General features: G+C 40.2%; 2 protein-coding genes across 4 annotated transcripts in view; both read right to left on the bottom strand.

Moving 5' to 3' along the window:
• Nucleotides 1-6,886: 6,886 nt before the first annotated feature.
• Nucleotides 6,887-9,963, bottom strand: insm1a (insulinoma-associated 1a). The gene has a single exon (XM_051408491.1). It carries the CDS (start codon nucleotides 9,630-9,632, stop codon nucleotides 8,289-8,291), a length of 1,344 nt encoding a protein of 447 aa, XP_051264451.1. The 5' UTR covers nucleotides 9,633-9,963; the 3' UTR covers nucleotides 6,887-8,288.
• A 3,654-nt stretch (nucleotides 9,964-13,617) lies between these two features.
• The window catches only part of cfap61 (cilia and flagella associated protein 61), a 32,214-nt gene continuing 28,596 nt past the window's right edge, over nucleotides 13,618-17,235 (bottom strand). For all 3 annotated transcript variants that reach the window (XM_051408486.1, XM_051408488.1, XM_051408489.1), the window contains exons 24-25: nucleotides 14,198-14,285; nucleotides 13,618-13,900 (exon numbers count right to left, since the gene is read on the bottom strand). In XM_051408486.1, coding sequence (XP_051264446.1) covers nucleotides 13,730-13,900; nucleotides 14,198-14,285 — 259 coding nt within the window. In that variant the 3' untranslated portion in view covers nucleotides 13,618-13,729. The remainder of the gene's footprint in view (nucleotides 13,901-14,197; nucleotides 14,286-17,235) is intronic.

Raw genomic sequence — 17,235 nt, 5'->3', positions numbered from 1 at the left:
TTTGACTTACCTCGGCCTACGCAGAGAGGCAGCGAGGCCGTGTTTACTCTGTCTGCTCCTGCCTCTTTCTCTCTGTTTTTTGTCTCTTTGTTTGAGTGTGTTGGAGATAAGAGGAGGCGCGTGCAGGGCAGCAGCAGCTGAGAGAGGGCAGCCATGATGGAGGGCAGGCAGCGGAGGAGGAGGAAGAGGAGGAGGAGGTGAAAAGATGCTAGTTGATGTGAGAGACGGCTGGAATATCTGAGGGAGGTGGTGTGATGTAACTCACCACCTGCTCGTCAGGAATTTATGTTCTCCAACAAAAAAACCCCCCTGACATTTAGAGATAAAGAATTTAATACAGTTTAAAGTTAAGCAGCAGTTCCTTTTCTGAACAATTTAAAATGTGTCTGTTCTGTGTTATTTACCTTATATGTTTGAGTAATCTGCCTGTAAAACAATCTTATTATCGCTATTGTCCAGAAAAAAGTTTACATACACCAGATTGATTATTTACCTTGTTGTCTGGTTTGAAATGTTCACAAGGACCCTAATTGGACAGATTTCACTTGAACCATTTGTGTCTCTTTTTTAGATAGTTTCACATATTGGATAGTGCTCCTGGTGTATGAACCATCCATCCATCCATGTGGATGTATGATGGATGGGTAAATGAACATTTGGACGATGGCTGAAAGTATGGGTCGATGTTGGGTGGATGAATTAGTGGAAGGGGTAGGTGGATGGACAGACGGATAGATGGATTTGTGGATGAACAAGTGAATGGAAATATGGGTGATGGATGGGTGGAACAATGGATTGATGATGGTTATAAGAATGGTTGGAAGGGTGGGTGGACTGGCGAACAGATAGATGACAGCTATATGAATATTAGCATGATATGATGGATTGGTGAATGGAGTATGGATGATGGGTGATTGACAGAAATACGGATTGATGGATGATAGATCATTCTTATTCATTACTCATCATTCATCATAATTATTATCATCATTATTATTCTTAGTCATTTCTACTTGTATAATTGTTAGTATTGCTATTGTTATTGCTGTGAATATCTGTCTCTCTGTCTCTGTCTTTCTCTCTTTAACCCTCCACCCTTTCCCCCATCTACCCCCACTATCACCCTCTAACCCCGACCGGTCAAGGCAGGCAGCCGCCCGGGGGCTGCTCGAGGTTTCTACCTGTTAAAAGGAAGTTTTTACTTGCCACTGTCGCCAAGTGCTTGCTCATGGTGGGGACTGTTGTATCATTGTCAATAATTTTATAAGTAGTACTGCTTTATTTGAAAACTGTGCTGCGATAACTTTTGATTCGATTTTGGGGCTATACAACGGAGCGGACAGAAAGACGGATGGATCGAGGGCTGGTTAGTTGATTGGTTATTTGGTCGGTTGTGTTGATTAATAGATGGGGGAGCTGGTTGGATGGATGGATTAACAAATGGATAGAAGTCGGATGGATGGATGCTTTAATAGATTGGTGGACTGATTGATTGTGATGATGGGTTAATGGTTGATTGGATGGTTTAAAGGAAGGAATGGTGGATGGGTGGTGGAATTTATAACAGATGTATCTTAATGATGAGAAACATAAACACTACTTGTGTGAGTGTGAATTATTGTGAGTTGCAATAAATGACAAAAATAGAAGCTTTAAAGTCTACAAATGATTCTGTTTATCCCTTATATGTGCATCCACAAGCTGTAGGTAAACAAAAACACATTCATTTATCCACACACACACACACACACACACACACACACACACACACACACACACAGAGGTTGTAACATTACTCTCTGTCCTGGGCTAACAGCATTAGAGAGCAGTGGATGTCTGATTAAACCAGACAAATTGAATCACATCGTGTTGCTTTCATGTCTGATAACAAGTCGCCTGACGTGAAGAAAACACACAACAGCAGCAGAAAGACACAAAACCACCAACAGCAGATCTGATGAGGAAACACATTAACGCCGACTGACCACAGAGCATCTGTGAGGAGACACTAAACATATATAAATGCATGTGTTTTTATCTGGATTCTCTCCAGCATTGAGTCAACCTATAAAGCTATATTTCCCTTCACAAGCTTCTGAAGGCCTGAATATACAGAGAGCCAGCACAACAGACCAGCCTCTTACCTGAAGCAGTTTACCTGCTTCAAGTATAATGTGAACACACAAATGCAGTGAGCTACCAACTGTTCACTGACAAAGGACTAAACTATAAAATCAAAGTAAAATGTGGCCTCGATATAAATCGGATGCCACAAGGTGAGGTACATAAAGGAATGGCTTTCCCAGTTTGGTGTGGAAGAGCTGGCGTGGAGGCCTTCACCGAGCTGTGGTATCTGAGTGGGAGCTAACCCTGCAGCAGGTTCAAGATCTGGGAGAAAGCCTGAAAGATGAGATGAGTGGAGGCTGTTATAACAGCAGCTCTTTAATGTGTTAGAATAAATTGTTACCTCCACCAAGGATGTTATGTTTTTGGTGTCAAATTATGGAAAAACTACTGGCACTGACATATATAGTGGGTAAGCTTGCAGATTTGCATGTCATAGAGGACTGAACTCTTAGTACTAGTTTTTCCTAAAATTGGACTAAATACACAAACAGTTTTCACATCAGAATGTTTTTCAGACCCAGTATGGACAGTCGGTTGGAGGGATGATGAAAAGATAGATGGTTGGCTGGTTGGTTCTTTCACACATGGATCGAATGTGTAAAAGCTTTCAAGATGGAACATGACTCGACAGCAGTAGCAGCTCTGTGAATTGAAGCTCTACTTTGGCAAAGTGTTGCTTTGAAGCTAAATGCTAAGGTCTGCTAACAATGACAATGCTAATATGTTGATGCTTAGCAGATATAATGCCAAATTTCATGACAACAACACAAGTAGTGTGGCTGAAACGTTTCATTACATAAAGCTGATAAAAGACTAAATAAATAAAAGAACATGTTTATTTTATAGCTCAGCTGGGAGACATGTTCATATGTTCAGTTTGAGGTCTGCAGCTCTGATTTCTGTTTAGACTCTGTTCTCTTTATTTTCTGTGGAAACGCTGTTGTGGTCCATTATAGAGAGTGTGTGTGTGTGTGTGTGTGTGTGTGTGTGTGTGTGTGTGTGTGTGTGTTTATGTGTGTGGGTGTGTCTGTGTCTGTGTGCGTGTGTGTTAATATGCGTGTGTGTTATCTGTAGCTCTTATCTGCAGTCTGCTCCCCAGCTGGCTTACACCTGTCAGAGCCACACAAGGAGGGAGACACAGACTGATGGCCTGCCCCTGTGTGTGCGTGTATGGTGAAAGTGTGTGTGTTTGTGTGTGTGTGTGTGTGTGTGTGTGTGTGTGTGTGTGTGTTTAGTGAAAGTGTGTGTGGTAAAAGCTAGAGACTGGGAGAAAGTGCAGGAGTATGTGTGATGGAAAGGTTAAGGTGGAGGTGAGACAAAAAGGTCCAGATGTTGTGAAAATTCTCAGCAATATCTCCAAAAAAAGGTTGTTTTAATCATTATTTGTTCTGTAGTCACTGTTCTCTGTAAGTCCTGATAAATTATTGGATTTCATTAATGCTTAAAACATATTGAAGGCTTTTATTATTCATCTCTTCAGCTCAGATACAGTACTTAAAGAGGAAAAAGCTGTTAATTCATCTTTTACTTTGTTATTTTGCTGATATATTCAGAAAACAATTCATTCATTGAGATTGAAAGTTAATTGATGACATTGGAAGAAGGTGTTGATGAAGACCGTCTGATTCGATTGAAAGCTCCAGATCAGCTACTGAAAAAAACAGCAACTTATAATCTAAATTTTAATACCAACATGGATGAGCTGAACAGCTAGTAAATAGACCTTGTGGTGAAATTATTTTCAGTGTTGCAAATTACCAGATGTTACAAATGAGTAGTGGATTTATTTATATGATAAGAAGACACGTTGGTAAATGGAATAAATAAAAGTAAAAAGCCTTTTAAGAATCATATTGTGAATGGGAATCCATTAAAAGATCATTAATTTATTCAGGACAAAATGATAAAATGGATTTATTAATTGGCACATTTAATAATCATGTAAATGCAAATGTATTAACCTCAAAAGTAGTTTTCAATATAAATAAACAACTGATTAAAACTGAGAAAGTTCATTATTTTTTATTGAGTTTCTTTCTTCACGTTGGAAACAAACAGCAGTTAATTTGTGTTATTTGCTCGGTGTCGTGGAATCCAAAATGTTCAACAGTTCAAATGTTCTCAAGTAACAATAAGCAAAAGATTTTTAACTGGAGGACTTTAAGTTAATGTGCGCCATGTCGATCAAAGAAATACGTCAATTTAAGAGTTGTTATTTGTGTCGAGTCGACTTACAACAAACCTGTACAACGGAGTAAATTTTTCTGCAGTGGTGGAAGAAGAACTCTGATCTTTTACTTAAATGACTAAAACTTATGTATATAAAAATATGTATATATTTTGTTGAGTTATGCTCTGCGTTATCCCAAATGTTTCCAACTATATATTTAAACCCAGAGAAATGGGTAATATTATTTAGGTAACACTGCCTTTCTTACTTTATTATCTATAACCTAACATGACAGAGAGACAGAACTTAAATAAAACTTTTATACATTACCTTGTCTGTGAACAATTTCTGCCTGAGTCACTTCAGATTTTCATCAGCAATGGTGACTGTTTAACAATGACTACAACAACTCCCATGATCCCTTGCTACTTAAGCAGCCTTTTACTGTTGTAGCTGCTACAGGCAGTTTGAACTACTTCATATACAGTTAGCTAGTTCAGTCCACTGTTTCCAACCTAGGGGTCCCAGGGGTCAGGCCCCTTTCAAAGGGTCACCAGATAAATCTGAGCGGTTGTGAGTTGAAGTTCTGATAGACAAATCTGTTTTTATTTTTTGTTTCTGTTAACATTTGTCTTGTAAAATGCAACTTAATTTAATCTCTTTGTGTCTCAAAACTCATTTAAAGAAACCATAGAAGTTTCTTTAAGTAACTTTAAGTAACTTAAGAAAACGTTGACAGTTTTTAGTCAGAGGTCAGAAGGCAGAAAAGATTAGAAACCACTGGTTTAATCTTTAACAATACAATATATTTTATGTCGGTATCTCTTGTTTTTCATATAAAATCTTAATTTGTAAAGTAACAAGCAACTAGTTTATTACATGTAGTGATGTAAAAAGAATATTTCCGTCTGAAATGTAGAAGATCAGAAATATTAAGTAGCACAAACATTCAAGTAAAGTACAAGTACCTGTTAACTTCCCATCACTGGCACAGAAAATGTGATGATTTTTTTTGTCCGACCACCTTAAATGACTTTCACTGAGCGCCAACACCAGTTTAAGTCAAGCCTTAAAGTTGCTGCTGTGCAGAAGAACAAGGTGGCAGCCACATATCACTGTTTAGAAAAGCTGAAAGAGAACTGGAAAGAAAGAGAAGAAAGGGGGGAACTGCAGGAATGTCTTTCAGATGCAGAAATGTTTTTGTATGTGTTGACCTGTTGGTGACCTCTGACCTGACCTCCGACCTCTGGTAAACACAGTACACACTGCTCACTCTTACAGTGTGATCGCATTTACATGTTCATCCTGTTACACATAAATATAAAACAGAATATAAGTGCAGTTATTTGCATTCTGTATATGTTATTGTTGATTGTTATTTTGTACTTAAGATCATTTATACTGTGTACAGTAGGTTCAATCTTATTATTGATGAGCTTAACTGTCCAAATTCAAAAGATGGAAGATCTGGAAAACTTGAATTCATGGATATGAAATAAAAGAATAGGATTATTAAGTTAACAATTAGTTGTGTTTTGGCTCTTGTTTTCATTGTATGAAATATATATAAATAAATATATAATATGAATCCTGCAGAGTTCTGTTGTGTATGAACATGTGCTGTTGTGTCTTCTTCATCTTCAAGAAATCACATTTGTTGGACACATTTTAAGATACAAGAGTTAATTGGATATATATTGTACTTCTCTTAATTTGATCAGGATAACAAAGTCATTTTTGTTTTGCCACTGATAGATCATAAAAAATGGAAACATCAGAAATGTGTGGTTGTGACGTCATCAGTGCAAATACCTTCACATGAAGCTGCCGTTGGGAACGCAGAGGTCACGTCCTCAGTGACGTTTAATAGTTTAATGAGCCTGAGGTCTCTGCGATGCAACACACAGCGGCACTTTAATAGTAATACAACTGTGAAAATACTCTAAACGGTTAGCTAAATGTTGTGTCAAAAGTGTCAAAAGTAAAAGTTTATTATCATTAGATTATTATAACTGTTGCAGTCATGTGTAAGTAGAATTGTACTGTCTTAGTTGCTGACTATTTTACAGACTTTTGGGTAATTTAACCAAACCCAAAACATCATATTTGATCAGATTATCATATGTTTTATAAATTCTTGATTGAGTAACTATAAGGACAATGTAGCGGTGGAAAAAGGACAATATTTTATACTCTGATAAAGTACCTCAGATTTTTTTCTTAAGGACAGTACTAAAGTAAGTTTCCAGTGGTTACATTCCCCCACTGGAAACACCTTTTAAACATGTTGGTTTTTTAAGGTTTATTCTAATATTTTAAGTATTTTCAAAAATGTAACTGTTTTTAGCCCCAAAAAAACACAAATAAAGATCAAATTAAAGAGTTTTGTATTGTCCATCAGTCCAGAGAAATCGTTTGGAGATCAGATGTTTGTGGGGGGATTTTAGCCTCAGTGCTTCTAAACTGCTGGCTACGGCCCTGGCTGCTTTTTAAGCTGCATTTAAGTTGGTTTGGGGTTTAAATCCAGCTGTTAAACCAAATCTGGAAATATATTTATTATGTTAAAAAACATCCAGAAGACACACAGGACAGAATGAAAACTGTTTCTCAGTTTGGTTTTTATTATTTTTGGACATTTAGCAAAATACTGCAGAAACATCCAAAGCAGTATAAGAGCTAACGGTTACAAAGAAACCAAAACAAACATACAAAATCAAACAAAAAATCATGATTGCATTCAGTTATTATTCAAGAGCGGCTGATAAAACTCATTGATTGCTATGATGTCACTTGAACACACCGTTTTTTTTATATAAGTTAAAGAAAAAATAAATCAATTTGGCTACATCATTAAAAAGCACAGCAACAGATCACAGAGAGCACACAGAGCAATAATTTACACAAATAATTTAATAAATACATAAATAAATAGAAAAAAAAAAGGGAATTAGATATACTGTATAGTGGTAATACAGGAGGCTTTGTAAAAAATAATAATCATATTATACCCAGCCAGTGATAAATAAGTGATCAAAAAACAATCAGTTCAGTTTAAGGCAGTTTTACAGCAGGAGTTTCTAATCCAAAGGCATTACCGGCTACACTAGTTTTTACTCTTTTTTCTTTCCAGGCAACAGCTACTGATCCACGGATCCACAAGCTATGTTAAAGCTAATCAGAGTGATGAGATCAGGTCTTTTCAGGCCCTCTGGTTTCTGTTTTTTTTTTTTTTTTTATTGGCTACAGGTCGTCCCCTCTCTTAGGTCTAGAAGCTAATAGCACTTGTGCAGAGATGCTAGAAAAATAAATTAACAGTCTAACGCTTTAAGTATGATGTCAGAGATCCTTTAAAGGAGGGGGGGGGATTATAGGCCAGGAGGGGTTCAAACACACACCCAGAACCTGCTGAAGTGTCCTTGAGCAAGGCACTGAATCCCTGCCAGCTGGAGGTGAGCGGCTGACCTCTGACCTCTACAAATTGGTGCATTTGGGTCATGTAGTTACACTGCAAAAATATCCTTTAATTTCCTCTTTTACCTCAGTGAGTTGTCAAAATGTGTCTAGAAACGGCGATGAGTGAATAATTCCTCTTTATTCTTATGTGATTTGTGCATTTTCTTGAATTTACACCCAGAATGAAGACAAAAATAGGCAAATCGCTCTCAAAGTGTTCAAGAAAATTAATAGTTCATTGTTTTAAAATTCTTACACTAGGAGAACATTTTAACTTTTGGTGATTTTTGACCAAATAACTGAAACAAGAGGGAAAATAAATCACTCCCATCAACAGTGAAGTCAACCAGTTACAGTTTCTCACCAAAGTCCCATATATTTTTTTACTTGATTTTTAGAAAAGTAAGATTTTAGGAGCTCAAAAAAATCTTTATAAGGCGGATATTTTTGCTGCGTAACCCTAAAATCCTCCAAGAAACAAGGCTGGACTTTGCTGTCTTGTTATCTGAGAGTATGAAAGCGGCCCAAAAGTCCCGGATCAGCAGGCGGGGCGGAGCGGCATCTGCAGCAGGATCACCTGCCGGTTCTCGGACGGGTGGCATTTGTTGATGTGTCTGGTGAGTCCCGGGGAGCTGTAAAAGATGGCGGGGCAGTATTTGCACGGGTAGACCTGTGAGGAGTGTAGCAGGCGGATGTGCCGCTCCTGGCTGCCCCTGTTGGAAAAGTTCTCCCCGCAGACCGGACACAGGTGGCAGGTGGAGGAGCTCAGGTTCAGCGGCGCCGCGCTCTGCTCGCAGGCCGGCGCGTCCTCGTCCTCCGACGGTTTCGGGGAGCCGTGCTGAGACGCCAGGTGCTTCCTCAGGTATGCCTGGCGCTTAAACTTTTTCCCACAGTGATTACAATCATACAGCCCTTCCTCCGAGCCGGACTCGGACGGTCCTGGGCTGGGTGTGTCCCTGTCACTAGAATCCTTCACTTCATCCGCTGTCTTACCGGACGCGGACGCCTTGTCGCTCTCCAAATTGTGCACACCGTGTGCTCCGGTCTGAGGCTTCGGTTTGTGCCACCGCCGGTGGGAGGCGAGGTTAGCCGGGCAGCTGAACACCTTGTCACACTCAGGACACCTGTACTCAACCCGGACTATCCTGGAGCACTTGTGCTGCGCCAGAGCGAACGGGTCTGCGTACGCCTCCCGGCACAGCTGGCACACGAACTCGCCCATGGGGACGTTGTCACCTCCGGACGGCTGTGGTCTTGGAGGCTTCTGGTCAACCGGCGCCTCTTTAATCTTGAGCCCGAGAACCGGAGATGTGGTGACATCATCCTCAAAGTGCAGTTTCCGGATAGCTTTGGTTTTCTTGGACGGCGGTTTGCTTTTGCGCTCGGTGTCGCTGGACTGCCGTTTGGTCCCGGCGGTGGGGAGAGTCCCCGTGGATGTGGCGCTGGTGTCTGTGCGGCTGCTGTTGCTGGAGCCGATTTTCAGGTCCACTGGGGCGAAGAGGTGGTCCAAAGCGGTGAGCGCTGCTGGTGTTGGGAAAGACTCCGCGGAAACCGGTGATCCGAGGTTGAAGCGTCTCTCGAAGTAGGAGCGGTCGTGGTCCTGGCTGACGGGGCGGGTGGGGCTGTAGAGTGCTTGGTATACCGCCTCCGGGTTTCCGAATTGCACCGGTTTGGCATCATGCTCCGGAGCCGTGGCCGCCGCCCCGCAGGTGGGCGTCGGCGTCTGTGCGCGCACCGGGACGGAGGCGCGAGGCGCGGTGGAGCACGGCGGCAGCGGCGGCGCATCAGCTGCTGTTTGTTCCGTTTCCTCCTCGTCGGAGCGAACCCGGTAGGACACCGGGTTGGTTTTCTTGTTCCTTTTCACCAAAAATCCTCTCGGCATGTTCGCGCTGGACGGAGAGCTGAAGGCACTTTGGACGCTGCTGCAGAGAGAAGAAATCCACTTTTAAGCGCTTGCGGACAGAAACATCTGATGCGTCTTTTTGTTGTCGTTTCCTCCTGCTACTGATCCTCTGTTCTCCTCCCGAGGTGCTTTCACCACAACATAGCTGCACTCTTTTTAAGGCGACATGATGACATTGTTCCCGTCCCCCCTTGTTGCCTCATCCCCGACCAATCAGAAGGAGCCGAGGTCCCCCGTGGATTTGGGGAGTGGGTGTGGGAGGATGGAGAGGCTGATGGAGGAGAGGAGTGGGGTGATGGAGGGAGGATTTGCAGATTGCAAAGCAGATGTACCTGAGGGTTTTATTGTATTTCACCCCCCCTCCGCGCCCTTCCACCCTCCCCCACACACACACACACACACACACACACACACACACACACACACACACACACACACACACACACACACACACACACTCTCTCTCCTCCTCCTCCTCGTCCTCTTCCTTGTCGTCTCGACCCGGGCACACGCCAGGAGCCTCCTGCTTTTACGGTCTGATGAGTTTGTATAGAAATCTACACGTGCCTCGGCTTTATGTGTCTCCTTCGGGTGGTGGGTGGGGGCTCTGGTTTGTCCAAAAAGGAGACATCCGTCCACATAACGGCGTCAAGAAGATGTGACTGGAAACAATAACAATAAGGAAATATGAGGGAAAAAAATGTAGCATTGTAAGCTGGATATAAAAATCCAGAGAGGGATCAGAAGGGAAGAATGAAATTTAAGAGCAATTTTGGAAATAAAGGCTAGAACAGCTCCAGTCCTGAGGTAAAATACTTCATTGGACTGTTTTCAGGACCGTTGAAGAATTTGGGTTCATAATTTATAATATAAGACATTCAAAAACTTCCCCGGACGACTCGAGGTCCCAACAACAGATTTAAAAAGCGCTTTTACGCACTGAACAATGCGGTTCAATTCGACCAACCAGATTAGACAAATAACCAAACAGCAAACAAACAAACAAACATTTCAACCCACTGTGACCCTGCAGCATGTGCGCTGGCGTGACAGTTAACTCCGGACATATGAATCCGTCATTTTACGCATACATAATTAATAGCGAGAGGAGGGTCTCCTGCTTTGCATCACAATGGCTGCGCTTGTGCAAGCTGTAGACCCGCCGTGATTGAAAAGGAAATTGCACAGTTGAAAAAAAAAGAAGGAGAAGAAGAAGTGGGGGGCCCCCCAAAAGCAATCTGGCCCCCAGATACCGTCGGCGCGTGCTGTGCGTAATCAGTGCGCTTTTTCTGTGTCTCCAAATGGGGCAAACCGAGATTATCTGCGGGTTAAAACACACCAAACCCAATTCCTGCAGGTCAGATCTGACCCGGTCAGCCGGATGTAAGTCTGTCCTCCATCGTGAGGGATGACGGGATGTCAAGATGGGTCGGTGCTGAGCTCGAGGAGACCTCTGCAATGTTTAAAAGAGCGCATGCAAAAATCAGCGTGTGGATGTTAAAGGAGTGTGGAAAGCAGCAGTTTTCAGTTGAGGTCTTCCAGCTCAGGATCAGGTTGATTGATTTGGTCAAATATTTGACTGTTAGTGTTTTCAAACTTGGATCTGAAATCCAAACAATTACCATTTAAGACAATATATCATTATAACTTCCTACAATTCTTATTTTCCTTCATTTTTCATGAGTTGGTGTTTTTTAAAATTGGTTTCTAGTAAAAGCGTTTTACATTTTGTCCACTATTGAGTCCTAAAAGTCTCTTTAAAACAAGTAAAACAGTGATGCAGTGGTGAGATAATTTTAACGTGTTTCCAACATAAACCAACTTGTTTCAAGAATTGTCCTGAGTCATTTTACTGCAATCTGAATCATTCTGTCTTCTTTTTAAAGACACAAGACACCCATTTATAGATAACAACTTAAATAATATTGGAAACATGTTGAAATAATCTTATTGTATGAAGTTATTTCAACTGTTTTAAGAAAACAAGATTTTCAGGAGGCAGAAACGGACAAAAAATAATTTAAGAGATTGAGATTTCTTTCTTGCAGTGGATAAGTTTTGTATGTTTTTGTGTAGAAATAATTTATATATTATATATAACTCAATTTATTATGAATGTTTGTGACAAGTAAATAAAAAAAAACATCATTAGGGAACATGTTTTACTAATACCTGTGTAATAAATATACCATAAAAACACTAACATAACACAATAACATCATAGCAACATTAATGTATAAAAGTGCAGTAAAGTTTCAATTGAAGTCACTATACTACTATGAATTAATTATATTTATATCCAATTTCCAATAAAAACTTCTATCCAATAACTCTTTATATTTAATCTCAGATTTATATTTGATTAAAGAGTCCTTATACATGTAGAATTCAGAATAATCTGGTGATTTGCATCGTTATTCAACAACAAATCCACGCGACTGAATCCTGTAATATGTGACTTTCTATGTGGACACCAGTGTGTTTTCTGGGCCTGCGGGCTGTTTGTAGGTGCGGACATATGTTGTTCTGTGTGCGGTTATTTTCCCGACAGGCTTCAGCTCAGGCTCATTAGCATACAGCTGTAGAGTGACACCCTCCTCCTCCTCCTCCTCCTCCTCCTCCCAAAAGCTTTCATCTCCAGCCGCTATACAGGCCGTGTGATTGGTCACGGTGCTGCAGAGTCACCGAGGGGAGAGTTCATACTCACAGTTACAGTTGGCACATTGTGGAGGAAATAAAAACACACACGTCAAAGTGTGGTATAAGTAATGGGTTTCCACACTCAGATATAAACTCAAATCAGAGACATAAATCATCAATTCATCTGATGTTGACATGAGGAAAATGTACAAGCTCAGAAACTGTTATTGGGGGGAAAAGTGGGGCTCAAGTGCTGGAAAAGTCTCTTAATTTGATAGAATTAAGGAACAAATGAAAAAAAAATATGTATAAAAAAACCTTTTGGTGACTTTATTAACTGGAAGTCTCTCTATTTTAAGTTACTGTAACATGAAGGGACTTTTCTAATTAACTCATTAATGTCCACAGTGGAATTTGATTTGATTTTCTTTACAGTGAATTCATTTAAATGTTTCAAATCAGTTACATTTTGAGGTTTTTCTTAACATCCTTTTTTTAGTTGTTAGCCACAAGAAAACACCTCTAGAACAAAGGTTAGGAATATATATTTTAATACACATTCGGGACTGTTGCAATATAGATACATTAAGAATAATAAAAGTGCTAAGTTGTTGCTTGTTCCTGGTCCAGTATTGCCATCGTGCAGATTTTATATTCCTATAGAATGAAATGAGTAACCTCTAGTGGCTAACGATGAACTACGGTATGTTACAAAAAGGCTGTATCTCAAAAACTACTAGATATGTGCATCATTTTCATTACCCTCGAATGATATATCTACAGAGGGAGCGGGTCCTCTTCTACAGAGGTGGCCATGTTGATACAGTAGCCCAGAGCGGACAAACCAAGCACTGGCTCTAGATTGGGCCTTTGTGGCCGTAGTTTAACATTTAGAATCTGATTTAGGATTGCACTCATATCACAATGTCAGACTCACAACAGTTTAAAAAAACTATTTTCTAACCTGTCTGTAAAAGAACAAATAATTTTTTTTCCAAAAAATGTTGAATTATTCCTTTAACGTATTTACTGTGTTAGGAGCTCTCCTGGGAGACACTAAAAGCTTTATACAACTTTTAACACATACGCAGTAGAACTCACCTGGAAACACACGTTGATGTGTAAAGTTGTTGGAGTTCTTCTTCAGAGGTACCTGGTGAACTTTTCGACCACTAGTTGCTCTACGGAGCTCCCGCTGTCGGGTTTATGCTATTCCACTGATCCACAGCTGGTGGTTGTAACGCGTAAAGAAGAGGAGCAATGCACCAGCAAAGACAAGGAAGAAGAAGAAGGCATAAACTGATCTCGAAAACACTCAAAAACATTGGCTTTGCAAATGTTTTAATAAGGAAGAGAATACAGTCAACACGTTTTTTTAGACTTTAAGGATTCACACATTGTGGTGGGAATTTCACAGGATTAAAATTCATATGATGTCACAGCTGTCCCGGGTAGGCGAACATGGGCAGCAGGTTTCGGTTGTAGCTCAGATATTTCACAGCGCTGCTCCTCAGAGACGCTCGACTCTCAGCATCTTTAAATCTGCCCTGAAGGAGGACGTTTGAGTCGGCGGCGTCCTCCATCACCTGCTGCCTCGACTCATCGTCCTGCAGGGACACACGGGTGGAGGTTAAAGACACAGCAACGCTCTGAGTGACTCTTTAAATGACAGAGAATACTGTTGTGGTATTACAACATGTTTTATATGGGTTCAAAACAATTACTCTTCACAGCTGCAGTCCTGGCATTTTAAATGTGTTACTTATTAATATATAATGTATTTTATTCAGCCGTTGTAAAATGGTTCGGCAGACATTTTCAATAAGGTTAAAGAAAGAAAGACATGAAGGCTGGAGATTAAACTCAAACTAGTTGATTTCGGGGATGAAAATAAAAGTACGAACTGTAGTTGAGGTGATCTGCTGAAGCTCTTGCTCAAAGTCGGAGAATCTGTCGTGATAAACGGCCAAACACCAGCTCTGTCTGAAGAAACTGCAGGAAACACACACATTAATACACACCACCAGATCACACAGTGATTGAATCAACCTTCATGTCTTCAGTGATTCAGTACCTCAAAGGTAACAAAGACACAATGAATCTTATTTTCCGGTGATTATACACTAATGACAACATACCCATATAATAATGATATAAAATTTCTGCCAATATATCCTCCTAAATGTTACACACCGGACAAAGAGGTCTAATTATACAGTATTTCACACAAAAAAAGCAAAGATTATAGAAAAGTCCAGATTAACACAAATTTGTGTCGCAGAACTTAGTTTTTTCTTATTTCCTCTGCCATTAATCATCTCACGACCCCTCATATTTATCTGCTGACCCTTTGGAGGGCCCTGACCCCTAGGTTGGGAACCACTGGACTAAACTGTATAACTACGGTAAAGTAGTTCAAACTGCTGCTCTCAAATGTATCCATCAGTATTACTAATCTATGAATAATATATGATAGATATATCTGTCAAGGTCTATTTGTCTTTAACTTTTCATACTTTAAGTACATTTTATTTTAAGTAGGATTTTGAATGCAGTACTTTTACATGTGATGGAGTATTTATACATTGGTACTTTTTACATATCTATACTCGACAAGAGGCAGGTGAGGAAATACCTTTCTTTGTAATTTGGGTGAACTGACCCTTGAAAAAAGTTCAGTATCAGCAAACCCTTAGAGCAAGCAAACACACACACACACCAGAAGCTACACTAAGTGTATTGACTGAATAACCTCCAGCCGCCACACGGTCAATCAATTATTTTAACGGCTCACGTCGCTCCGTCAGCCTCCACAATGACTTTAGGAGTCAGCTGAGTGAGCGGCGTGACGAGGAATCAGCCTCTGCAGCGGGGAGACTCCGGCTTTGTCTCGTCCTGGACCGGCCACAAAGACAGATTGGGGAGCTGCATAAACAGATTAGGAGTTGGGGGACAATAGTCGTCCATATCTGGGGGTCATTTGTGTTGAAACCTCAGAAGCAGGTCACCCGTTGTTTGACAAACACACACACACACACACACACACACACACACACACACACACACACACACACACACACTGCAGAGTCACACCAGCAAACACACAGACAGCATGAGGACAAAAGACACTGAAGGCCTAAATCTCTCTCGCCTGTTCAGACCACTTATGTGTTATTTTGATGTTTGAGGTCAGCAGTCAGCAGATGAGTGATGGGAAGTTTGACTACCTGCAGCTTTCTGAAAGCATTTCCTCTCTCAGACTCACAAACAGTGAAAGCAGCTTGTTTTTGTTCAAAAATTGGTCATGACAACAGCTATTTCTTTTTTTTTTTTTTTTAACTTGACTGCATGCCATCTGTTACATTTTGGTACCAAAAACTGAACGTGCAACATGTATTCGTACAATGACTGGAAGTGGATAAATCAAATTACAGACACACGGTACAAAGCACAATAACAGTGACGAAAATATCAATTTGGTAAAGCTGTTATTGGTTTTGTTGACAACAAACTAAAACCACACATCATTTCTGCAGGTCTATTGTACGATAAGTCGTCTGTTTACCTGCTATTTGTTTACCTCCTTATTGAAGCTAATAAAAGACTTCAGTAAGATGATATTCAAGAAAAATATCTCTTCTTACACTGTTATAAGTTTGTTGTGTGTAATGCAAGAGGCATTTTTTCTGATGATAAATTGTAATTTAATATTTATGACCTGTGTTCACTCCACTTAGAAATTTATTGTATTTCCTAGAGTATATTTCAACAGCCTATACAGAAGAAATCAAAGTATAGGCGTGAATTAACGGATACTACTTAACAAAGTAGTCAAATTTATTCAGAGGAGTGAATGATGTCGAACAGTAAACTATCCTTTTCTAACATCCATCACAGTTTACAGACTCTGACCTCCTGTGCTTACTGTAGTTATGTGCTGACATTTGTCCTGTGCAATGTGGGATTCTTACTAACATTTCAGCTGTGCTCACTTCCAGTTTGACCTCCAAATAAAAGTGGTTCAGATAATCTGGATAAACTGTTGGTTTGTTTAAAACCTGCCGAATAGTTCTCTGTAGCGATGTCGCCATGTTCCCAGGGCTGGTTTCACTATGACTTTAATAGATCAAACTAATAGTCACATAGATGTCTCAATTAATCTGTTGCACACAGAGTTCTGTCTATGTAAGTAGGAGTCATTTGCCATGAAGTCTGGAGAAATGAAAGGTCCAGTGTGTACCACTTTGGAGGCTCTATTGTCAGAAATGGAACATAATATTCATAAGTATGTTTTCATTAGTGTACAATAACCTGAAAATAAGAATCGTGTTCTAATTACGTTACCTTTGTCGCTGTTTTTCTCTCACAGCTCAACAGCTAACTAGCTAACCTATTTACTGGCATAGTAAATGGCATAAAGCCTGCCACTTGCTTGATTTGATTGGCTGTATGGGCCAAGTTTAACATTAATAAGCAGCACGACAATATTTTTTACTTTTAATATTTATGCACGTCTAAGAACTGGTAGAAACCAGTAAGATGCGGCAATAAGAGAGGAGCACACGACAGGAGCACCATACCGTAGGTAGGTCAACAATAGTTTTGCAGATGAGGCATTTCTGTGTGATCAGCCTCTATGATTGTATATGTGACAATAAAGAGATTAGATTTCCTTTCTAACGGCTCGCTCAACAGCTTTGTAAACAAACCACAAATTACGAGCTATGTTTTTTTCTTTTTGTTATGTGGTGCTATGGCAGGCTTTACTACAAATGCCATGTGGTGATTGTTACCATGGAACCCTTGAATCTGTGGGTTACCCTGCTTAGTCTTTATTTTTATTAAACTTCTAACTTATTAAAAATATTAAGAGCAAAACTAAGACATAACACTACAGGCTAAATCAGAAACACTGGTGGAATCCTTTATATTCTATAAATAC

Source organism: Dicentrarchus labrax, unplaced genomic scaffold (assembly GCF_905237075.1).
Source record: "Dicentrarchus labrax unplaced genomic scaffold, dlabrax2021, whole genome shotgun sequence".
Classification (NCBI taxonomy): Eukaryota; Metazoa; Chordata; class Actinopteri; family Moronidae; genus Dicentrarchus; species Dicentrarchus labrax.
The sequence above is the reverse complement of the archived record's forward strand: the minus strand, read 5'-3'. Positions and strand labels throughout refer to the sequence as shown.

Excerpts from the sequence above, each read along its gene's own strand:
- insm1a (XM_051408491.1), bottom strand. The coding sequence starts at position 9,632 with ATGCCGAGAGGATTTTTGGTGAAAAGGAACAAGAAAACCAACCCGGTG.